The 26383-nt window shown below is 34.7% G+C and overlaps 1 protein-coding gene across 1 annotated transcript; it reads left to right on the top strand.

The window, feature by feature from the left end:
• The first annotated feature begins 21796 nt into the window (after nucleotides 1-21796).
• Nucleotides 21797-22712, top strand: LOC144715870 (protein LURP-one-related 8-like). Its single transcript, XM_078590875.1, has 2 exons — nucleotides 21797-22083; nucleotides 22158-22712. The coding sequence occupies exons 1-2, from the start codon at nucleotides 21859-21861 to the stop codon at nucleotides 22491-22493; spliced, it is 561 nt and encodes a 186-aa protein (XP_078447001.1). The 5' UTR covers nucleotides 21797-21858; the 3' UTR covers nucleotides 22494-22712.
• Nucleotides 22713-26383: the final 3671 nt, after the last annotated feature.

Raw genomic sequence — 26383 nt, 5'->3', positions numbered from 1 at the left:
GGCTTACCGGCACTCGTAAATCGCCGTGATCCTGGAGGAACATAAGGATCTAAGGTAAGTGTCCTCGCCTTACGTTGTCTCTTTCCCTTCACTATAGTTAACATTATTAGAATTTATCATCATACTTGCACTCTCATTTCACTCGTGTTTCTCGTCTCTCCATCCGTGCCATCATACCCAACCATTATCCTCATTTATACTTTCGTTCATCTTCGTGTCCGTCACAATCATTTACTCTTTATTTTAGTTGAGATAACATATACATTTAGTACTTCTTAATCAATATCACTAGCTCATATCCTTGAATCGTGCTTTTGTCGATCTTCTCATAAGAACATCACGAGTTAAGAAAGTAATTCCTTAATCTTCGTTCCCTGTGGAGACGATCTGTACTCATCCCTAACTAAATATTTTTAAGTACGGTTAAATATATTTATTGAATAATCTCAATCACCAACGACAAATTTTAACCCTAAAAGTGAGATTATCAAGAAGTAAATGGTAGACACACACTAATTAGTGGTAGAGTATGTACTAGCATGCGGAAAAGTAAGTCTCCATCAAATAAACCAGGAAGATAGTCTAGGAAAAATGTCCAAGAAATTAAACTAACCTTATTGTCACATGTACAATGGGTCGAGTGGAGCTTTTCTTCACAACTCTTGATTAGATCCACTACTCTTTTAATACTTTGCTCTTCAATATCAAGAATGGACACAAATAAGATTCTGAATGACAAAGTTAGGATCAAAATCCAATGTTTCCATTTTTTTACATCAATTGGGACCTATTTTTTACAGCATGGGGGAATAAAGGAGATAAAGATGGAGCTATTGTCAAAATTTATGAAATTGTTTTTTGGATCATTAGGTGTCCCATTTTGAAGTTTCACAAATCTTAGCGCCTCCTTAATCCAAGTCATGGATTTCTAGCATGCCACAAAATACATGTTTTCTAAAAAATATGAGTCAAATTCTACATTAAAATCTGAGTTAAATTATACAGATGAGGTCTGTCCTTAAGAGTTTCCAAAATTCTGATCCATTGTCACAAAATTCCATGTCTTAACTGCATGACTCATATGTATCCTCAAATTATCAAAAAACTTCTAATGATGGGTGTGAAAATCTGAGTATAATCATATATTGGCATTAAAAGAGAATATATCAGATTTTATTTTTTGAGAAAATAAATGTGTTTTCAACTTCTCTGAATTATACTTCATCATGTGTCATGGGATGTTTTTGATAAGTTGAGAGCATTTTTTGTAAAAAAAATCAGATAGTTTTATCCTGCCATCACATCTCCTGCATGTCAACATGTGATTAGGCTAATTTAAATCAGCCTTTTCTTCATTGGCTAAAACATTTTCAACGAAAAAGTGGTACTAAATTGAGCCTTTGATTGGTACAAGTAATTGTTGGCCGTACATAATGATTCGCTTCTACCAATCATTTCCACTGCCAATGATTGGACAAAATATGAATGAATTGGATTGTGACAGATGTATTATATTTAGATGAAATAAATGCATTTAAAGCCACATAATATTTAAATCAATTCGCAAAAATACTCTTCCTTATTATACTATTTTTATTATATTTAAAAACATCATAAAACTAAAGAAAATCATAATATTATTAGAATCTTGAACAATTAGTGTAAGCTTAAAACATGGATCTTTATATGATTACTATAATGCAAATAAACTGTAAACTATGGAATTTATACTATAGCATCCTTGTTCCTTGTAAATATGAACCCCACCTTAAGCATCAAAACAAGAAGGATAACATTAAATAGTTTTCCATACTTTGTTACTATAATTTAATATATCATCTAAAAATGATAGCATATGTACAGATCATCTTTTGTGTGTATTTAATAAATCTCATACATATTTTTTTATGCCCTGAATTTATTATTTTCTTTCATTATTTTAGGTACTTATGAATTACTCCACTTGACTCATCGAGTCAAATGAATTTATCGTTACTCAGGTTTAATTCAAATGCAAAAATTGCGAGATTTGAAAGATGATTTATGGAGGCAATTGGAAGCAGCTGGATTGTTTCCATATCCATTAGAGATGGCCCACTTATGGAGTTCTAGACATTTTTATATTTCTCTTTCGTTTTAAGGATTATTAGAAATTTTGAATGTGAAATCAACAGATCTGCTTAAGGATGCTGAAAATGTGTCTCTGAAGCAATGCTGGCCACCCAAAATCTCATAATTCCTCTACAAGCTAGGGCCACTCTAAATTTGTATTTAGACTCCATCTTCACCTTTCATTTTTTTAACACTTTTATTATGCCCCCGACTTCTATTGGTGATCTAAGTTGATGTTTTATGAAATTTTCAAGGGAATATGAGAATTTCTTGACTTATAATCAGGGTCACCCTCATTTGATACCCCATGAAAAATGTTTTTGTGTGCCCTACACTTTCTTATCTTCCTTTTACAAAGCATTGATTCTAGTCAGGTTGGGCAGAGAGGAAATTGGATTTCTGGAAACATAGAGTGAGGAAACCAAGGGGAGATCTAATGCTCAAAAGATAATGTGGATATCTATATAGGCCAAACATTTGAATCACTTGAACATGTTCATTCAATCGACAAATAAATCATATATTACATCCATGCAAAATCTGATGCTTAAAGGTTCTATCTATATTTTATACTTTTAGATCTATTGGTGATTTAATATTCCATTATGCAAACAGTATTGAATCAAGTAGATGGAACCCATAATTCCTAGGAGTGGTACCACAGCCTTTGATCAACATTAAAACCATCTAAAATGGCATCCAAAAAGGTATCCAACGTCCTAATGGCCACCACTATTTACTCCAACAATAACAATAGTGCCCGCATGCTCTAGCACTAGTGTGATGCACTGCCAAGAAGCACTAGTGAATCCAACACCACTAACACTATTGACTCCAACACCACTAACACCAAGCAAATACTAACACAGAGACACAAATAGTTTGTAAACACTTTGAACATCAACATCTAAGTTAGTTCAATCAGCTGATTAACTTCAAAGCCAACCCAATTCTGTGACTGACTTCAAAGTTGGTCAGGCCCCACAACCCATAACTGTGATGTCATTCTAGGGCCAATCAAATTACGGACTTACTGAGTAAGCTGACTAAGTTTATGATTGAGTTTGACTTGTTCTGACCCAAACTGAACATAACAAAAAAAATTTGAGCAGATCCAACTAACATGATTCGATCACATCTTATTGATCCAACCTAACTTCTGGTCCAGCCTGTTGGATCCAATCAAATTGGAATGTATCGGTTCATATCAGAACTGAAATTTATTCTTTAGTAAATATGGTTAATTACATGTTTCAAACCTAGACCCCTCTTCTTCCAAAGAAAGCCCAAATCATCTACTTATTAACACTTTCTATGTTTTAAATTTTTAAATATTTAATTATTTTATTTATTTCCTACATAATTTATTAAATTTTAAAGAGAAAAATAAATTGTAAAAATCTGAACATATCAAGAAAATTATTCAATAAATGTATTTGAGTGAATAAATTAAAATTATACTTATTTTATGTTAATAAAATTTATATATTGTGGAATTATTGAACTAAATAATTAAAGAGTAACACTATAAAGTTAAATAATTGTTATATATTTTTTAACTTTTTAAATTGTTCTTTTGATTTTTAACATAAACAATAATTATTCCTATTTTATTCAGATTATGTAATATTATGTTGTGGAATTTTAATGCAGTGAAAAAATTAGAATAACCTGGATGAACCCTAATTTATGATCTGTATATTTTTGTTGACCAAGATATAGTGATATTTGGTATATTATGAAGCAACACTCACAACCTTGCACCTCAAAAGAGACATATTGAAGGTTCATATGTCTCAGATGAAGACATTTTTTATAAGATAGTACATAGTTTTTTTTTGGACGATAGGGACAAAACTAAAACACCTTCTATCAAACTCTGAGCCATAGTGTGAATGTTATGAAGTCATGTGCTTTCCTTCTGCACTATAATCTTAGGATTCAAGTCTCTTATATTTGGCTTGATGGAGTGAACCCCAAGCCCCCTTATTCAGGGGAGAGTAATAACTAGTATGACAGAAGGCTGGATGGACGAACCATACATTTTAGTGGAGCCATTCCAAAATTAGCATACTTGTAAGGAAAAAAATTTATGATAAATTCCAAAATTAGTGGTTTCTGGGGAAAACTCCAGGTTGCATGAATTATGAGGACCAAAGTACCATGCTACATAGACAGATGTTGGAAGTCCAACATGAGAGCTTTTGATGAATATATTATGACTGGTGGAGAAAACATTAGGTTATAGTACAATTGTTTCAGGATAATTTCAGTTTCTCCCATTCTATGCATGTGACAGTTGTATAGAATGATTAATTTTAGTTCAATACCTTATTATTGAATATAAAGTCTTCTCAAATTTTATGAAATTATTAATCAAGGGTCTCATCTCCTAAAAACATCAATCATTAATTAAGCTACTATATGGCTTATTTCTTGAAGATCATTTGATAAATAAAAACTTTATTACATTATATAGAACTTGATGATAGTGTTCAAGTCTGACCAATTAGCCTTTGTCCGTTCGGAATGATGCTCATGTTGAGTATACATTAGATGTTACTGAAGCGATATGGGTAAATAGTCACAAGTGAAAAGTTTATTTCACTCAGTTTAATTTTACACATCCTCCATGAGCTATTTTCTATTGAGATAATGAGACAACATATAACCTAAGGTTATGAAACAATACATGTCAAAGTAACAAGTGTAATAAAACATATAGGTATAGAATATCAAAAAGTTTTATTCAAGTCTCACAATTTGAATTTTACATATCGTGATGTGTTGAAGAGGATTGAATAAAGTAAGAGGTTGTATCTTCTTGGAGTATGATCCTAGATTTAAATTTAAATTGATCTCATCATTTGATTTCTTCATGACTCATATTCACATATCATGACTTGTTCAAGGAATGTCAAGGGTGAAACTTTAGAAGGAAAATCCCCCAAACCCCTTAGTTGGTATGACTAAAGAGAATGTGTTAAATGTCCCTCAGAAGTAAAAGATAATGAAATACCTTAAAGTAGCTCTATCTAATAAATTCAAAAATTAGGGTGTTGATATATGTCATTGGTATTTTTACTTAAATCAATAAAATGTATAAACCTTTACCCAATGAAAACATGGTTAGTTAGTGATGAGAAAGCATCATCTCCATGGGGAATAATGATTAGGAATGAATATGATTATATGGTGATTCATAAAGTGAGAGCGTAAATCCTGAGGTAGTGAGATGATTGAAATGGTGAGATAGGAAGCTTATCATTAATATGGGAAAATATTAATCGGATTAATATAAAAGATAGACTATGGGAGATAGTGATGTGAGAAAGAGAATAAGAATGACAGAGAATGAAGGAGAGTGAAAAGATGATGATGGGGATGAAAATGTGGAAAAGGATATGGGTAACAGTTTGTGTGTGTGTGTATATAAAAGGGGTACCAAATCTTATGAAACTTTAGAGATGGTGAATTAGTGAAGCAATGTGATATGGAGGGTTTAAAGAGTTTATGAATGTGAGTGTAATTAATTTCATGAGAAAGATGACACAATGTAAGGACAGTATACTAATCCTAGGTCTTCAACCATCCAAGATACAAAAATGAGAACTTGATGCATATCTCAACTCACTCTCTTTCAAATACCTATGAACGTAGGAATAAAATTTAAATATAAGTTCTACAATTTTTGGCACCTCATATTACAGATTTTCGGGCATGGATAAAAAAAGGAACAAAGACAAAGCTTCCCTTAAAATTTCAGCTTGATCGACCTTCTAGCTTGTCACACATGAAGGTTTGAATTTGAAATAATCCTAGACATTGATTTAATTATGCAATTATCTCTTCTCATTGCTGCTGCCACATAATTTTTACGGTTATGAATCCTTAGTCTCTTCAAATATTCATTGGCAATGATTGGAAGATTGTTGCATTATCCTCAATGTATGGTTTAAAAAATGACATTTGCCCCTATGCAGAATAAGACAGAGAAAGGGTATTATATCAAATGGTTGAATGTGTAGCATGGAAGCACACCACCCTGCCACATTTTTACATTATTTAATTTTCTCCAATATCATAAGGCACACGTACATGACATCATTAAGAAATAAATTTTTACGCTTTGCAAATTTAATGTGTTCAGGTGGTGAGACATTTTGAAGCAACATGTCAAAGTTTTCGACCCTTCAGCCAATGATGTAATGACACATATTTGTCCCACCTTCTTTGGACATTGATAGTGCTGCCCCATGTCTTTCTATCTCATTTGATCAAAGAAGGTTCATGTCCCACTGATATTTCATGTCACATATGTAATCCCATTAACTTTCATTTTAGTCCACCTTTTTACTTTATTTCATGTCACACTGTGCATCAGAGGAATTGAAAGCTTTTTAACTTGCAATTGACCACTATTGTCGCAAATTTTAATGTCATAATGGCATGTTTTCATAATGATTAGTTGTATTGTTAGTTGGCAAAAATGTGATTGGTCCCAATTCAATTAGATCAGGCTAATGTCGTCAAAATAACCCTAGAATTCCTTCAATAGCTTCCATGAAAATAAATTATAAGTCATAAAATTAAAAAAGAGCAATATGAATATAATATCAGAAATTTCTATAAAAATACATTATGGCTTAGAAAACTATTTTCTGTAGGAATCGGATGTCGTAAAAATCTAAAAAATATACCAAAAATAAAAAAGATAAGATTACCAATATAAAATAAATTTATTATTTTACTGTTACTAATCTGCATTTTAACACTACAAAGCATGTAAATAACATCATGTGTTATTTACAGACATAGATATTCCCAGCCTAATTCTCATAATCCTTCTTTTGGGAGCAATACCAATGTGGAAATAAAGTTAATAAACATCCAATGTATATATTATTTGGACTATTCATGTTAAAAAAATCAACTTATTACTGAAGTAAGTTGATTTTTTAACATGAATAGATCAATATAATGTATACATTGGATGTTTACTAACTTTATCTCCACATTGGTATTGCTTATAAAAGAAGCAAGGATTATGAGAATTTGGCTTCTCTTTGTGAGCTTTGGGATATTCACAAAGGTAGATTATTTAAGATGCATTTTATATGTATTTTATGTAACTCATTAGTCATGTCTTATTGGTAAATTAGTCACATATGCTTTTATTGTAAATGGAGAATATTTGAATCACTGGATATGGTTAATACATTTAAATATATTCAGCTATGTACCTAAAAGAGTATCATTTTTTATGAGATGAAGGAGAGGAATACTTGATTACGGAATTCACTTGGGCAAAAGTAGAGGCCATCAAAAACCTGTCTCGTCCCACTTCAAAGCCCCTATCTACCTTACTTTGCAAGGATCAAGAATTCATCATCAATGAAAAAGCAAAGAAGGCGTTTGAAATTTTTAAGCAATCTTCAGTGAAAGCATCAATTCTTCGGAGTCCTAACTGGGACTTACCTTTTGAAATTATGTCTGATGCCTTAGACTATGCTGTAGGGGCAGTTTTGGGATAAAGTATGGACAAAAGATGATAGCCATCTGTTGAGCAAGCAAGACATGTGATTCTCAATTGCATTATTCTACCATTGAGAAAGAATTACTAGCCTTCCTCTTCGCAGAAATTCAGGCCTTATATCATAGGGAGCAAGATCACAGTATATACTGATAATGCGGTGTTCGCTATGAAACAGGCCAAATCACGATTCATCAGATGGGAATTACTCCTTCAAGAATTCAATTTAGAAATACTAGAAATGAAAAGTGTGAAAACTCAGCGGCTGATCATCTTTGTAGACTCCAAACACTTAATCATCATACAAATGGTGAATCCTTTCCAAATGAACGTCTCTTCACCATCATAAACCAAACACCATGGTTCGCTCAAATTGTCAACTTCTTAGGCATGGGATCAATCCTAGAATATTGGAATAGAAACCAAAAGAATAAATTCTTTCATGATATTAAGAATTACTTTTGGGAAGAACCTCAACTATTTCACTTGGGAGTGGATCAGATCATCAGATGATGTGTGCCAAAAGAAGAGCAGCACAACATCTTGGTGATGCGCCACTCTTTGGCATTTGGAGGACATTATGCATCAAGAAAGACTGGAGTGCTCCAAAGCAGTTTCTAATGTCTTACTCTCTTCAAGAATGAAAATGTTTTTTTTCAGAGAATGCACTAGGTGCCAGGCATCATTAAACATCACAAAAAGAGATGTGATGCCTTTACAACCTATCTTTAAAGTGGAAATATTTGGTTTATGGGGGGATAGACTTTATGGGACCGTTTCCACCTACTGAGGGAAATGAGTATATCCTAATGGAAATGGACTACTTGTTCAAGTGGGCAGAATCAATGCCCACTAGGACAAATAACAGTTGAGTCGTGCGCAAATTTGTGAAGAACAATATATTTGTATGGTTTGGTTGCCCACGTGTTATCGATGGATCTCATTTCACCAATAGAGATTTTAGGGCTTTACTTCAGTAATATGGAGTGCAACACCAGATCATGACCCCATATCACTCTCAAGCAAATGTCCAAGAAGAAGTCAAGAAGATTTGAAAGAAAATAGTTAGCCCAGACAGCAAGGATTGGGCATCTAAGTTGCCAAATGCATTATGGGCTTACCGAACTGCATTTATGACACCTATACGGATGTCACCCTTTAGGCTCATACGCGGTAAACCTGGCTATCTTCTGGTCGAGCTCAAACACAAGTCTTATTGGGCTCTAAAGAAGCTCAATCTCTCTCTTGGGAAAGCTGGAAAAAGTAGGCTTCTTCGACTCCTGGAGCTACAAGAGTTAAGAAATGAAGCATATCACAATGCTGAGATTTATAAAGCCAAAAATAAGGCCTTTCATGACAAACATATCAACCGAAATACCTTCACTGTTAATGACTAGATGTGGCTTTATAATTCTTATCTTAAACTCTTTCCATGGACGTTGTGTTCGAGGTGGGACAGTCCATGAAGGTTTCTCTTTTCATAAATTCATGAATTCTTTAAGGACTGAGTGTAGAAAGGTTAAAACCCCTTAAAGAATTCATGAATTCATGGAAAGAGCAACCTTGAGTTCATGTTGATGGGATTATGGCATTGACAGAACCATGAAAGCAAGGTGTTCCCTAGGTTACCATACATTGAACTATATTCTCCTTGAGCTCATAAACTTAATTTTTCTCCTAAAACTTCTTAATTCCTCATCCATTCATTTGCCTCTGTAGAAGCATGGGTTGATCAATCCTAGCACAAAAATCATTCCGCATCCATATCCAATAGCAGCTATCATCCTTTCAAAGGCAATATTATTTATGATAGAGTGAACTCTGTGAGCATGGGGGAATACAAAACCTCTTCAGGGGAACAAGCTTCTTATATATTAAGGATGGCACATGGGAAGGATGAGCACCATCAAAAAAGTGATGTATATATGTGTTGCATAAATAAGCTGCATAAAAAAGCCTTAGAAGTGTAAAATACTAGGCACACTCCCATGTGTTTGAGCTGCATGTATCTATAGCCGTTATGTAGAGAAAGGATGATAGTTATCCTACTTGGCACACTCACTTCATCCATCTTCCATATTGAAAGGACGAATTCAACACTTGAATTCCAGATTTGGTAAATTCTTGCTCCATTACTATTTATGGTATGATACTTATGTAAGAGGAGATCTTAGATGTAGAGGTTGACTTAAAGTGTATACCTAGGGAACACCCTTGTCCTAATGGTCTCTTATACATCATGAGCCTAATAAAACATGACTTGAGGTAGAACTTACATTTCAGATTGTATGAATGCTCATTCTATGAATTCTAAAGTTCCTTTTAATACTAAGGGACTAGCTATGATTTAAGTTGGGGTATGTAATAGCATGCATTATGTACATGCATATGCACATCATATTCTTGTTTTTAAGGCTTAAATTCATATGTAATCATGCATTTTATCAGAATACCAGATAATAAATTTTAAGTATCTAACTAGCAGATGTGTTAAAGAATTCCCAAAGGCAAGAGACTAGCCTTAGATCCCAACGTAAGCCAAGAGACTAACCAATGTAAAGCAATTTTTGTTTGATACAGATCAGCCTCCCCACGTCGCTGTTACGTTCTTAGAACATTCATGGCACCAAGGAGTCTTGATGGATATTTAAAAACCTTACTCACCTGTTATGAGCCTCTCCAGGAGTAAATGAGTTCAAAGACATTTTTTAAAATATATGGGTCATTTTATAAATCCAACCATATGGATTGATAAAAGTGAGAAATACAAAGTTTCCCTCAGAATTTCAGCTCAATCAACCTTTTGGATTGTCAAAAATCAAGCCTTCATGTTGGATGGTTCATAGCCATTAATTTAAACCAAGTTTTCTCTCTTCTCGTGCTCATCACCACTGCTACATCACTTTAAGGGTTTTGTCTTTAGCTCGTCATTAAATTCAATGATTGAACCTGATTATCTTGCATCATTCTTTAACAACAACCCGCGTCGCACCACACGTCTGTGCGCAAATAGTGATTGGTTTTGGGGCTATGGTTTGGTTCATGAAAAACAATTTTCAATGCAGCAGAAGCTAAAGATCAATTAAAAGTTAATCTCTAAAACATACTTCATTTATATTACATTGCGGGGAACCTTTTTCAGCTTTGACTTGCTTCCTGGGATAGTTTCTTCAAGATGTTCACTTGGCTAGCCTCTAGAAGTATTCGCCCAACTAGTCGATTATTAGATTTCCTCTCCTTTTTCTCTAACTCTTCTTGAAGACCTAATTGATCTAATCTACATCAAGAAGCACTTGTGGAATCAAGAGAATGTGAAGAAAGAAAAAAATGGGGATACCAAGATCTGGCTGGCATGCGCACCTAAAATGGGTGTCCCCCTTTTTTATAGTTATTAAGAATTTTTAAAAAATCTTTATTAAGTATATGTTCAATATCCCTTATGTTTGTGACCCTCTACGCCCATATACCAATCTAGTTCATAAATTTAAAGGCCCAATAAAATTTAATGACCAACCCTAATCTGTTAGTATTGGTGCATAAGAAGGATAATTGGAGGCCGACTTCTCAGATATCCTCACTACCCTATCCAGGAATTCAATTGTTTTGTCTTCCTTGAGTCTATCTCCTCTGATATCATGACCAAACAATCAGGTATTGACCAATCAGTCACCTCTATGTGCTTGTTAATATATTCAAGTTAAGACTTATTCAAATCCCATGGTTAGAGACCATTAAGTTGTAGTGAAAACACCTTCATCCATCCATAAGATATCCGTGTAGTCTCTAGTCAACGGATTACTTATAGAACTGTGATATGATCAACCTGATTAAGTTTTGGTAAAATACCATTTTGGGATTCATACAAATGAATTCAATGAACTCTTTATCCAAAGAGCACCCAAAGTTTATCGTTAGGGTCTTTACACTAATGGCAATATAATTAGTCATACTTCTCTTATAAGTAAGATCAGATAGTGCTATTATGTCTTGATAATTCGATGTCCATCTTGACTATCCATGGACTTCATTATAACATCAATCTCTTAAATAATAGTGATCACTCTATTATAATACCACCATAATTCACTAGGTTATCCCACGTATTCATGGACTTGATTATAACATCACATGAGAATAATAATGAATAAATATTTCTTTCAATGAACGTAAATAGAATATGGTGGTGTGATTAAATGGATGGTATAATACCAATCAAATAGGGCGTTTGATATGATGCTTCAGTGTGTGCCAGGTCTACCAACATTTTGTTAAGCACCAATAAATATTGGACACACCAATGCCACAAGTACGTGTAAAGCCCTGTCTCTCATTGTACATGGCATCAGCACCACCATTTTTGCCTTGTCATACTAATAAAATAAGGCAAAACAATTTATTAAGTGCTAGCATCGATACACATGATGCATTTTGTTGTGAATAAATTGACATCTTTTTTATAGGGCCATGTCACCACTTATAACTAAAATAATAAAATATGTTGATGGTGATTGCTCCTTATGGCATCCCGAATTGTGATGCCATAAAGGCTTCTTGTCAATGACTATTTGACAACAATCATCAATGAGAATAACAATATGGTTCCCATTATACAAATTGAATGGCGACGCGTGGCACAACAAAAAATTATACCAGAAAATGAACTACCAAATTCATAAAAAATTAAATATAACGTCAAAAAATATAAATAAATATGCTTTACAACTTAGAAAAATCATATATTGGTGAATAAATATATGTCAAACAATATAAGGAAAATCTTACACAACTGAAAAAAAATATTTTCTTTCCAAATAAAATACCAAGCAAGTTGCCAAAAATACCTTAGAATCAAAATTATTGTTCTAAAAATAGATTTCATTATTTTAGTCTTTAAAACACACACATATATAACCAATTTAACGCCAATAAACATGTAAACATGATCATATTAAACTATTATAAATGTGGGTTACCCGACCACCCAACTTAAATCATTGATAATTCCTTAGAAATAGCCTCTAGAATCCCTTGTATTTAGTCACCTTCTGACCCTATAAAATATTATCATAAATCATTCTAGATATCAAGCACACCTCTAAGTATAAATATACCTGTGTAATGGATGAGTGTGCATGATAGACTTCTAATGATTTTGACAAAACACAGTGGTCATGAGGAGTAAAGCCTACTTCTTGCTGATTATGATAATATAATCCGACTGATGCTCTCATTTCTTATTATTCATATCAATGAATCATAAATGGTGGAAACTTATCTCTTAGATTCCCCACTAACTTTCCTCCCTCATTAAAATAAATTATAGTCATTCTTGTCTGCTCAATCAAGCACGTAATAGCAATTGTGTATCAATGAAACATGTGTGATGAGGCTCCTATCTAACTATATCTAAAAAAAGAATAAAATTATGGATTTCTCAAAATAATGGAGGTAAGTAAGGTGTAATGGATAAAGGCAAATAATACTTAAGTGGCTTACTCCAAATTGTAGAGGAATAAGCAAAGCACACCATTAGAGTGTACATAGAAATGACTAGAAAATTTATTTTTATGACATGGTGGGCTACATGACATGTCCATCTTTGTGTGTGATGATAAATGCATTGATAAAAAATTCTTAATTTAAATATATGCTTCTAAAAGTAAGAAGAAAACCTACCATTCATCTAATGCTAGAATGAAAAGATGAAATAAGATTAGAAGGCGTAGATGAAAACAAAATGGGGGTAACAAGGAAATTATACCAAAATTATACCATGAAAGAATGATATAAGAAAGGGTAAGAAAAGAATAAAACTAGGGATTAAATGTATCATAAGCATTAAGGACAAAGGGGGAATGGATGGGTAGCTATAGGAAGGAGCAACAATAGGTGAAAAGGTGCAAGGTAGGCTAAGAAAGTGGATGACAAGGATGCACAGAAGTTTCAAAGATGGTTCAATGGAGCTCAAAGAAAGGTGGTTCACTGAGGAAATAGTCAACTTTACCCCAAGTAAGGTTTTGCTTAATGGATATCCAAATTACTAGATAAGATCAATAAGTTGAAGGGTGGATTCTTGGTGGCTCACTCAGCATTTCACCTACAACAATAGTACTTCAACCCTTTGATTTTCTTGTTTTTTCCTCACTCTACTGAATATCCTAGTCACTCAGGAGAAAACCACATGAATATAGATCATGGTTCATACCACCAAGAGATGTATTTCATCTGCTACACAAACCTAACTTCAATACTCATGTTGTTAGGACATGGGGTGAATGGGTTCTCCAAGATCATCGTGATTAGACTCATGAAATTGAATATTCTACCCCCAAAATAAATGATATAAGGATTCAAAAATTTTGGAGCCATAGAATGCAATTATGGATGGAAATATATGTGGTCAGCAAGCCAATCACACATTCCACACCCTATGCCATCTTCATTAGTAGAATGTATTCTGTATAGTGCATGTGTGATGTTGATAATGAAGTCCATGAATACATGATCATGCTTAGTGAATTATGATGAGATACTGATATGGAGATCACTAGTTTTTAGTCATGTATTCTAAATAATTCATAGTCGAAAGATGCTCGAGAAGGATATTGGAGTATCCAAATATAATAACACTATAAAGCATCATTCATATGATGAGTATGGCCAGTCCCGTAGCCATTTGTGTGAAGACATTAAGGATAGATAGTGGGTGATCTTTAGTGGAAAGAGTTCAATGAATTCATTCGTACAAATCCCTGAATGTTATTATACCAAAATGTCACTAAGGTTGACTCAAGTCACGGTTGTGTAAGCGGTTCTTAGACCTGAGGCACCAAAGACATCTTGTGGATAGACATCTTGTACTTTGACTATGACCTAAGAGATCCTAATCATGGGATTCTAAATAGTCTTAGTCAAGAAGTTTACGACAAGTGCATCAAGAAGTTTACGACAATGATTAAGGGGTTAAGATGCAATCGTCCACCCTCGATATAAGAGGAAACAGCTCAAGGAAGACAATGCAATGAAGTCCTTGGCCAAGACAGTAAAATAACAGAGAAGAGTTCTAAAACTATTTTGAATGTATTAGTACCAACTCTGATGACCGATTAGGCTTTGACAGTTCACCATACCCTAAGTCATCCTCTGAACATCAAGTGGATGAAGGATCGTATGTGCACAATAATCAATAAGAGATAGTTTCCATGAGTGAGTCAATACATGCTCATTTATATCTTCTAGAGCACAAGATATAGCTTGCCACCCCACGGGTTGGAGACTTGACCTGTCAATTGGGTTAAATCTATCCAACATTAATCTAGTTAATTAATTTAGAAGGCCAATAAAGGTTAGCAAGCCACTAGAGTCATCAACTAGACTGATATGTGGGCCTAGAAAGTCACATGCAAATGGTATTTATGAAAAATACCCACTTATAAATAGGGGAAAGCCGTGAACAAAATTCACCCATACCAAAAAATTTCAAGGGGCCTTCCACTTCTTCTCCCTTCTCCCCATAGTTCCACTACATTTCCAATGTGATCCGAACGGTGTAACAATGATGATGGTGTAATCTAGATGTTCCAAAGTGATACATCTAGAGGCTGCACACATGACCACCTCTACATGACTCACTTGGGGATTAAAGGAAACATGGATGTGATTCATGCCAAGGTGATTTGTATCATGGTATTTGTTGATGTCGTTATGATTCCATATAATTCATCTACCAAAATAAATCATTGTGTTTCAGTCTACAAGGCCCTTAAAACCGAACAGTAGTATCAAAGCCAGGTTGTCCCCTAATTTGGATGAAAAATGGCATCAAGATCATACAAAATAAAATGCAAAAAGATGTTTTTTAATGCATTATTTTGGTTCATTTCGATACGTATGCATCCCTCACTCCACTCTTAGCTCTCAAGAGGATGAATGGACCCCGTTCAGCCTCTGAACAAGGTGTATTTAGGGTGGAGCAGGGCTTGCTTAGAGTAAAATAAGGCCTCGTTCAACCTGAACAGAGGTTGTTCGGCATTAGTAAGTCCTGGCAATGGGTTTCGACAGCACAGTGATAGCCAAAGCCAGCCATACACCTGGTTGAAAGGACCATCCTGGACTACACTGGTCTAGTAAGTGCTGCATGATGATGGGGCCCATCCATACCTGAGCAGGCCCCACCTGGCACAAATAGGGTCAAACCTGATCTGCTATTGGTGAGCCCGCCCACATTCAAACATGGGCCTATGTTGTAGGGCCATGTAAGACCCCAGCCCATGTTGCAGGCACTACCTTGGCAACTCGCTCATGTGGCAGACCCCACCTAGGCAAGAGTCTTGTGTGGCGAGCACCACTTAGGCGAGCAGCCAACGGGGCCCATGCCACTAGGGCGTTAAAACACTTATTCAATATCTGTACCCAAAGGGATTCTAACCTCAGACCTATTGGTCGTGGATCAAGCCCATACAACTGGACTATCTGAAATGTAGTATAGTTAGATAATATAGATTTCCCTAAAAAGTGTATTGATTATGGATAAAATAATCTAGAAATAAATTATACTAGACATGACATAAATTCTGAAAAAATCAAAAAAATTATATCATTGATTTATTGACACAAATATTTTAATGTTTAATTATTAATGTCAAATAAATCATAAATATAACTGGTCAATTTATTTAAAAGTAAAAAAAATTATGGATAATAAATTCCATAAAAATTATGAAGAATATGTATTTGATATTATTCACCAAAATAAATTAAGAGTTAATTTATTTGATGTCAATAAAATTCCTTAACATACGGATGCATATATGTTTGGAATAATCAAATTTAATAATTTAAATTTTCAACTATTAAATTAAATAAAATTCATAAAACCATTTTAAATTGTTTAAATGGTTGATTCTTGATTTATTTTACACAATTGTCACGTTTTTAATTTATAAATGATTTAATGTGATAAATTTTTTATTTAATACATTTATATTATTTATAAGTTGAAATATTATATTTTGCAATGTTGGATCCAATGAGAGCCTAGAAAAATCTAGATGGAGCTAATGAAGGACCCCTAGTATATGGTTGACTAATTTATAGATATATTGGGCTTAGAATTTTGACTATGATTTATACTCAAGATGCATTCATATCCTTGCACCACACATGAGACTTACTAATTATGCCCTAGATGAAAACACATGTGATATGAGATATTACATAGTGCTCCTCATGATACTGACACCAAAATTAAAAACCCTCAAATTAATCTCTGAGCCGTAGTGTGAGAGCGATGAACATAAGCTTGGTCCTCCTTCATTATATCCTTTGGATCCAAATCTCTTTAGGTTGGATTGGTGAATTACACTCTAGGCTCACTAATTTCGGAGTCAGGACTAAGTACAATTGTATGACACAAAATGGGGTTGGAGGAACCGTGCAGTTTGGGTGGGGGCATGTATACTCCAAGATTATACATAGATCTATTTTTCCCAAGTAATGAAGGTATTTCTTAGACCAAACTCAGTGGTTTGTGGGGGTATACTCTAGGCTGCATGAGCATTAGGGACCAAACTAAGACCAGATATTGTGATTGGCTGCAGGTCTGATGATGGGTGCTCAAAAATATGTATTATGATTGGTGGGCTATACTCCAGGTCATAATACGTATTCTGTAAATTTATCTTGAATTAACTAATCTATTCCAGGTATTTTTAATATGTTTCATGTTTGTCCTTTACAATCAAATATAAAAACAATGTATGTTAGTTTATTTTGTATGAATGGATAAGGGAATCGAAGCAGATTATGAAGGAATCAATGGCTAACAATAATAGTAAAATTAATTACTTACTAGAGCTTGTGTTCTTGATGTAACATTATATCATTTGACTGGTGCATTGACTTTTCTTTATGGCCAGCTCAGTAATTTCTTTGGTGGGTCCCACATAGGTTTTCATTTAACCTTGTGTTGGTTTAACTTGTTCTGATTTGGCACGTGTTCAACTAGAGTCATCGTCTACAGTCATCATCAACAACAACAGTTGTTGTCCTCATCAAAATTATGCTTTGTGGCACCAGAAGATGGATGACAAACTGTCATCCATATGGGTTATTAATTGTTTACCATATAAGTATTAATTTTCAACATCTTGAGGTAAAAGCCATTTTTGTTGCCTATTGGTAAATATTGGGATCCATTTGATTGACATGTAAGTTGACTCACCTTCTTAGCTTTTTCCTTACTCATTCAAGCATCAAAGTGTTGAGATTATTGATAGCATATCTCATTTCCTATTAATTTTTGGGATCCTTCTGGGTTCCTAATAATCATCAAAGATGGTGACTCTATACCACATCAATAATATTTCATCATAGATCATTATTTATATGCAAATAGAAGAGCAATAATTTGAAATTTATGGAAAGAAAAGTTGATAACTTACTGAAATGGTAGTGTGCTGCTGTTATGGCATTATTTCCTTACGAAGAAATCAATTTTACATTCACTTTCATTACCAATTTTCTGATATTCTTTCCAACTCTTATATTACATGTACAAATTCTCATTCACCTTTTTTTCTCATTTATTACACCCATAGTAGATGCCAATAGAGGAATTTTATGATCATGTCATAACATAAAGGGTTCTAAATAGAAGGAAGGGTATGAGTGATAGAAAAGGGTGGAATTTTTTTCGGTTTTACTTTTCAAGGCTGCTTGAACCAATTAATATTTATAAATTTTAAACTCACTCTGGATTTATAGTGGTGAGAGAGGTCCTATCCACAGGGACTGGCACATAGAGATAAATTGAGTTACGAGTCATAGTAAGAATATAAAGATATTATGGGAATAATAGTTAATGTCACGAAGATAAGGGAAAAATGGATACGAGGATAATACGCAGAATAATTGGATTATATATTGTATAAGATCTGTGCATGTAGTATAACACTAAAAAGTAGTATTTTGATAAAAGAAAGACTTGATAATAATATTCATAGTTCTTTGTCAGAGGGAAACTACTTTCATATGATATACAAGTGATAGGTAAGCGTGAATAAAATATGTTGTATCGTATGATTTATATTTTTTTCCCAAATTATTAGGGTTGGTTGCATCCTGCTGAAATACTTCTATCCTGGTCACCCATCCCCCAAACTATTCCCAATTTAGCATGTTGAATCGTGGAGTTCCCTTCTTGTGGTATCCTATCTGAGAAGCCTATGGAACATCTATCTATAAAAAGATATGTAGAAAGATGGATATCTATACATCTATCTATATATATCTCTATGTATGTATCAGTATATCTATATGAATATATGCATATATATATATATATATATCCATCGAGTCATATATCTATCCTTTCAAAATAATATAGGTCACTTGAAGATACTCATTTTGCGCATAATTTTTACATGTGAAGAGGTATAAAGACATTGATTTATATTTTTTCCCAAATTATTAGGGTTGGTTGCGTCCTTCCGACAAACATCCACCCTGGTCACCCATCCTCAAATTGGTCCTACTTTAGCATGCTGATCCTTGGAGTTCCCTTATTTTGGTATCCTATTTGACAAGCCAACTGAACATCTATCTATCTATATACACATCTCTATATATATGGATATCTATATCTGTAAATCTATACATATATCTATCTATCAATCTTTCAATCTCCTCTATCGACCTATCTCTCTACCTCTGTTATCTAACCTAAAAAAAGGAGAGCTCATCGGTTGGGACTTCCTCATGCAGCACGCCAGGAATCTCCATTATTTCCAGGGTTTATGCTGTCAGACAACTTGGATTTTTGTCACATTCAAATCACCAAACAGAGAACTTCCAAGATCTTCATGCAATCCATGCACACCGCACAGAAAGCCCAAATCAACCTCCCAAAACTTAAGACTGCGGCCCACATCTAACATTAAAAAACATTATTCCAGCCAATTATAAACTAATTTTGTTCTTCTGCGTCATTTTAAGTCCTCTATAAATCTATTTTTTCAATTCATTGCATCGGCCTGGTCGGCAGAAATGGGAAGTTCAAAGGAGATGCCCAGTCTCAATGATGATAATGTACTTTACACTTTTCTCTTTTCTTCATAAGTATAAATGCTTTATCTTTTATTGTGTGAGGCAAGGAAGATAGACAATGAGCACAAGATATGAAGAAAAGGCTTATTTGACCATGACAGATGATCTTCACCGTCCAGAAAAAATATCAATGTGGAAACAACAAATAAATTCCGGCCTGAGTCTCTTGAAGTTAACGATGATATAAAGTTGAGTGATATGGCACTGCATATATATTTAATGAAGAGTGGAAATTTTGAGTCTTCCCTTTGATGAAGTATTTAAAAGTTTGGAACATGACGCTGATGTTGAAAATACCTCATTTTCTAGTTTTCTTGACTGAGAACCAAATCATTGTCTAAACGTTGAAGTGTTCATAACAATTAGATGTCTCACCAACGATTAAATGATAGATAAATTGATCAAGATATGCACGCAACTACATACATTACATTCATGGAACTACCTACATACATTACATACATGCAAACTACATACATACATGCAACTACACACATGCATACATACATGCATACACACATGCATACATACATGCATACATACATGCCAACTACACACATGCATACACACATGCATACACACATGCATACATACATGCATGCATACATACATACATACATACATGCATACATACATACATACATGTAAGTATATGGTACATGTATGCATACATCCATACATGCGTACATACATAAGTATGTGCTATGTGTCTGCATACCCAGAAAGATAAACGTAAATATATGTAAAATATAGTCAACCATGGATGGATATCTAGAGAGAGAAAGAAGAAAGAGACAAAAACAAACCACAATCGACGGCTCATCAATGCGTTTCCAGGTGGAAGCTGTCAGTGGCAGTATCGTTGGTCCCTTACTATCCATTTCTTTCTAACTTGCCAGACAGGGAAAGCCAAACATTAAATGCCACCAGTGGAATCCATGCAATACCGCGGCTTATGCAACCAGAGTCAAATTCCCACTTAACTCACTCATTCAACCATTCATCCCCTTCGGATGAAATTTCGACTATTTCCTCCTCACCGGCGTATAACTTTAATCACGCCGATAAAGTCTCATACTCTGAACATATCCATCTCCCGCTCTATCTCTATTTACACTTCTAGAGAGAGAGATAACGAGTTGGGAAACTCTCCCCGGAATCCGATTCCAAAGCGGGAATCGGCGAGAAAGACGAACAGAAGAGAACAGAGATTTAACTCAAGCTTTCCGCCTGTCTATTTTATTTCTCTCTCAAGGGGCCCATCAATAACTCCTCGATCCATGCAATGGATAACCATGAGATTCAGGAAAAAAACATTGGTGATTATATTATTAAATGATCCAGAAATGACCTTATTACGGTTCATTGCATCCGTGAATTACGCTATTGCCGGTGTTCATGTTCAGGCCATAGTTCAAATAAACTAACTCTGGAATTTACATTTTCTAATATGGTTCGTGTTTGTCTTGTACCGTCGAAGATAAAACTATATATGTCAATTTCATTCGTATGAATGGATAAGGGAAGGAATCGACCGGTAACAAAAATAGTGTAATTAATTAGATATTAGAACTTATGTACCCTGATGTAGCACTAGGACGTCACTCTCTCATTTGACCGCTCAGTTGACCTTTCTTTATGGCCAGCTCAGCAGGTGGGTCCCACGAAGATTTGGCCATTTGGCTTCATGGTTGCGTGTTCGCCCAGTCGTGTGCTGAGCCCGTGTGCTGATTCTCCCGTGGATTTTACCATTTTAACCCTTTGCCGCGTGGCACTAGTTTAGGGATGACCAATAGTCGTTCGTATTAGGAATTAATTGTATACCGTTTAAGTTTCATTTTTCAGCATGTTCAGTACAATATAGAATACACAGTAGGTAGAACCTTATTACTCAGAATTTTAAATAATAGTTCACTTCCACTAGGACGATGACGGATGACGGATGACGGAAGACGGGTAACGGTTGAGAAGCGGACAGCGGAATTCGAGTTTTTCGAGGAGGGGCATTTTCGACGGGATAGCGCGCCTATATATACCCTCCCCCTAACAGCCAAACAAACTACAAGAAAATCAAATCAAGGAGAAGAAGAAGAATCAAGAAGAAGAAGATGGCGAAAGTTCATCCGAGCTGCAGATCATCGGCGGAGAGGGAAGAAGATCCGACAGTACTGACGGTGTGGAGGAAATCGCTGCTCTTCAATGGCAGCGGATTCACGGTTTTCGACGGCAATGGAGATCTCTTCTTCCGCGTCGACAACTACTGCTCGAAGAAGAAGGCGGAGATTGTACTCATGGACCGCTGCGGATCGCCGATCCTCTCCATCCGGCGAAAGGTTCTCCCGTCTTTTTCCGTTTTTCAAAATCCGCAACTCTCCATATCTGACATCCGATCTTTGAAATGCTCCAGAGACTGAGCTTGATCGACCGGTGGCGAGTGTACCAAGGAGAGGAGACGGCGTCGCCGATTTTCACCGCGAAGAAGGTTCTCGGCGTGCTCGGATCGAAGATTCTAGCGAAGATGGAGCACGATGAAGGATCTTTCATCGTGGAAGGATCTTTCCACAAGCGGAGCTGCGCGATCTACGATTTTCGTCATCGTCGCGTGGCGGAGATCGCGGTGAAGGAGTCTGTTGGCGGTGTCCGCTTCGGCGGCGACGTCTTCCGTCTCGTCGTCATGCCAGGCTTCGACGCTGCCGTCGCCATGGCCGTCGTCATCCTCCTTGATCAGATGTTCCAGAGATGACATCTCCGCCGTTGATTTTACTGTGCTTGGCTTCTCAGGTGGCAGGAAATCGGACGGCTGTGATGAAATCTCACCTGAGGACGGTCCCGATGAAAGCTTTGCCGACTCTTTAGAGCTGCTGCTGCGATAGGTGGCCCACCTTGTAAATGAGTAGAGGTAACAGCCATTTTCCTTGCTTATTTGTAAAGGATTAGTGGAATTAGTCGCATTTGACCATGATTCACTGATCTTAGTTGGGTGAGAATTTTATTCAAAATCGTTTTAGAAGATTGCTTTAGTGGGATATATGAATGGGCAACTGAAGGGTATGAAGATGAAGTTTGGTGTTACGAAGCCAAGTCATCTTCGTGGCGCTCAATTATTATCATAGTTATAGCAAACTTTTGAAGAGCATATTGAGATCGATTTGATTGACATGTATATCAGAATGTATGTTTTAAATTCTGTTAAGATATGATTATATAGAAATAAAGAGAAAAAAGAAATAGGGATGACAATTATAGTAGGATAATAAGAGATAATTATTAGAATTATCAGAATAAAAGGGTTACAGTATGTAAGGGAATGAGATAGAAGTCAGAAATAAGGAGAGTCGTCAACTGTCTGACGACATGTCTAAACAGACCTATATTAGCTAATTAGGTTCCAAACCAATTAAAACAAATAAAAACCAATTGAAAATAACAAAAAACAATAAATTTCACCAAGATATGCTCATAGACAACTGTATTTCTCTGATTTCATGAAACAAGGAAAAAAAGATGTTAATCACCACCTTCTAACATTAGTGTGCTTCCTTGATTTGGACGACCCATGGTCATGTGAATATGAATATCCTAAACACTCTAGAAACTTCTCAATCCTTCCTAAGATGTGACTCATGACCTTGTCCATAAATGAAGAAATAAAATTCATTAGTTTCGTATGGAGAATAAGAACAATAATATACATTATGAAGTCATGGGACCCATTAAAACTTAATTTTGATTCAAATGAATGTGCACAAGCAGTCAAGTGGGGCCAAAATTACATGATCAAGAAGCAGGCTTGTGATCAGTTAGTTCTAAGCTCCAATAAGGGAATGCATAAGATGGACCCTTGTGAGTCTTGTTCTTATATAATCAAAAGTGTGTCACTGCGTTGAGGACTTCAAGATTTTAAAGCTTTTTTATTTTCCAGTTATCTCTTCATTAACTTGTATTTCATTTGTCCAATAATCGAATGATGGAAAAAAGATGTGGCTGTGAGCTAATCACATGTTCCACATCTTGTTCATTATTCATGAATTTGATATATTCATTATAGTGCGCATGCGATGCTTATTATGAAGTCCATGAATACATTATCCGACTTAGTAAAGTATGATGAGATCATGATACGGGGATCACTAGTTTATAAGCTTTTGTTCAAATGTTCATATTCAAAGGATACCTATGAAAGAAGTCAAAAGTACCCGGCTAGAATAGCACTATTTGTTTCGCTAATATGATGAGTTTGACCGGTCACGTAACCATTAGTGTGGAAATACCAATGATAGATAGTGGAAAGAGTTCACTGAATTAATTTGTATGAATCCCAAAATGGTAACTCTCAACAATAGAATAGTAAATAATCCTTAAATCTGATATGCCAAAGACATCTTGTGAACATATGGTTGTACTTTGACTATGACATATGTGTTACCAATCACGGAATTCCAAATAGCCCTGGTCTGGGGGCAGCAAGAGGTTCAAGAAGACGATCGAGTTATCAAGATGGGGTGTAAGTGATGACACCCATACTCCATATGTTAATATGAAAATATTTTCATGTTTATTTGCATTAAATTAGTTCTATGAGTGTGTTATCAATCATAAAGTAACTTTGTGAAATTCCAAATATTTTTGGGATCTTAGTGAATTTTCTGACTCATATTATGAAATAAATTGAGTTGAAATATGTTTTTCATGAAGATATGTCCATATAGATTTATTTGTATTTTTTGGCTTTCTATTTAATTGTATATGAACTATTAATGTCTTATTGGGTTTAATATCTTATGTGCCATGTGTCACCTTTTGATTCATCAGATGGCAATCAATAACTACATATTAATTATTGGGAAAATCATACACTTTTTGATCATTTCATGATATATGATTCATCAAATGGTATACTTTTTTGCCAATAATTATATGATTCATCAAATGTTACACTTTTTTACCATTTCACAATATATGATTTATCAAATGGTACACTTTTGACCAATTATTATGATTCATCAAATGGTACACTTTTGACCATTTCATGACTTGCTTCAACGAATCATTAAATCTTGTTAATGATTAGCATCAGTCAATGATTAAAACAATGCCATTTTGGCATTATGATTAACCATGGCATAGTGACATAAATTATTAACATTTTTATTATTGTTTTATTGTCGGCAATGACATGGATGAATGAATAAAATGGGGGATTTTTTGCATTAAATGTGTGGACCAATGTCGGTGAAATTTATTTTTGTGCATTAAATGTGTGGACCAGTGTCGGTGAAATTTTAAAAAATGTTTTTAAAACTTTTATTTGTACTTTTTTTATGGTCAAAAAGTGTGGTGCTGACGTCTCCATCAAATATTGGTTTGATTTTACAATGTGTGTTGATGTGGCGCACATTGAAATGCTTCCATGTCACATGCCCCTTTATTATTTTATCTAAAGTATACCACTACTCTTTTTTGTCCTTTTCATATGGTAACACGTGGTGTAACGCAAGCCATTGATTGAGGATACACGGGCGAATCTGAGCCATGAACTTCTCTAAATATTTATATTGGAATTTATAAGTATTCCACATCTTGAATCTTTGCATTGACTTCCCCTACATGCAACATCCACATTTAGCTCATACAGACCATGAAATGTCAGCGTCCGATAAGTTTGTAAAGATTTCATGTGCATATTCCATTAGGCTAGCATAGCTATTCTGATTTCGTAGTCCATGTATTTCATTTTCTTCTGTAATATGTAATCTTTGTGAGTCTGATAAGTGATTAGATGTTATTTATCCATAATTTTACTCATGTAACAGTTGAAAAATATCCTCCAATATGATTATGTCAAATGCAGATATTCATATTCTTCCAAATCTCCTTAAGGAAAAGATATAAGAGTATTTTGAGGATGTTGGATTACTGACATTTTATTTGTAACTTAGGATATGTGTTAATATAATTTAGAGGTATTTTATGCCTCACCATCAAAGAATATGTGCTTGATATCCTCTATTTGTGAATTTATGCTGCAACATGCGAATTTAAAATCAATAGAAATACCAATTTGGTAGGATTTTGTATTTCCCATAGAATAGTCAGTGCTCAGTTTTTTTATTTTTGGTGGCAAATATGTTGCCAAGCCAACTTTGTTGTGAATTCTTCATGAGTTTTAATACAAACAGTAGAAAAATGTAAAAAATCTAATTTTTTTCTCAGTTTAATGTTTTCATACCTGAATTCTTTTAATGTACCCTCCATTTGGCCAATCCTTCTCAAGTATGATTTCTACTCAAATTTATTTCCCTATATATGATATAGGGGAGAGTGACAAGGGAATCTGAGGCAATCCAATTTTTATTCCAAGCATTGATATTATCCAATATCCCACTATAAAATGATTGTATTTCCATCCAAGTTTTCCCAATTTTGTGGATACATTGTGTTGGGTTCCGTGCGTTGGTTCAATCATGGAAAATAAGTTTTTCCATGGATTGGGAAACATTATGGATTCTAAATCGATCATTAAAATAATACATCATATGTAATTTATGGTGAACTTATTCCACTCTTGACCTGCTTATTTTGAGATTTCTCTGAAGTCATTCATGTGCCTCACCTCTAGAAGTATCCACACGA

Source organism: Wolffia australiana, chromosome 19, assembly GCF_029677425.1.
Source record: "Wolffia australiana isolate 7733 chromosome 19, ASM2967742v1".
Lineage (NCBI taxonomy): Eukaryota > Viridiplantae > Streptophyta > Magnoliopsida > Alismatales > Araceae > Wolffia > Wolffia australiana.
Note: the sequence above shows the minus strand (reverse complement) of the source record. Positions and strands in the feature narration are given on the sequence as shown.

Coding starts and splice junctions, on each gene's coding strand:
- LOC144715870 (XM_078590875.1), top strand. CDS start 21,859: ATGGCGAAAGTTCATCCGAGCTGCAGATCATCGGCGGAGAGGGAAGAA. Junction 22,084..22,157: donor TCCTCTCCATCCGGCGAAAG/GTTCTCCCGTCT, acceptor GAAATGCTCCAG/AGACTGAGCTTGATCGACCG.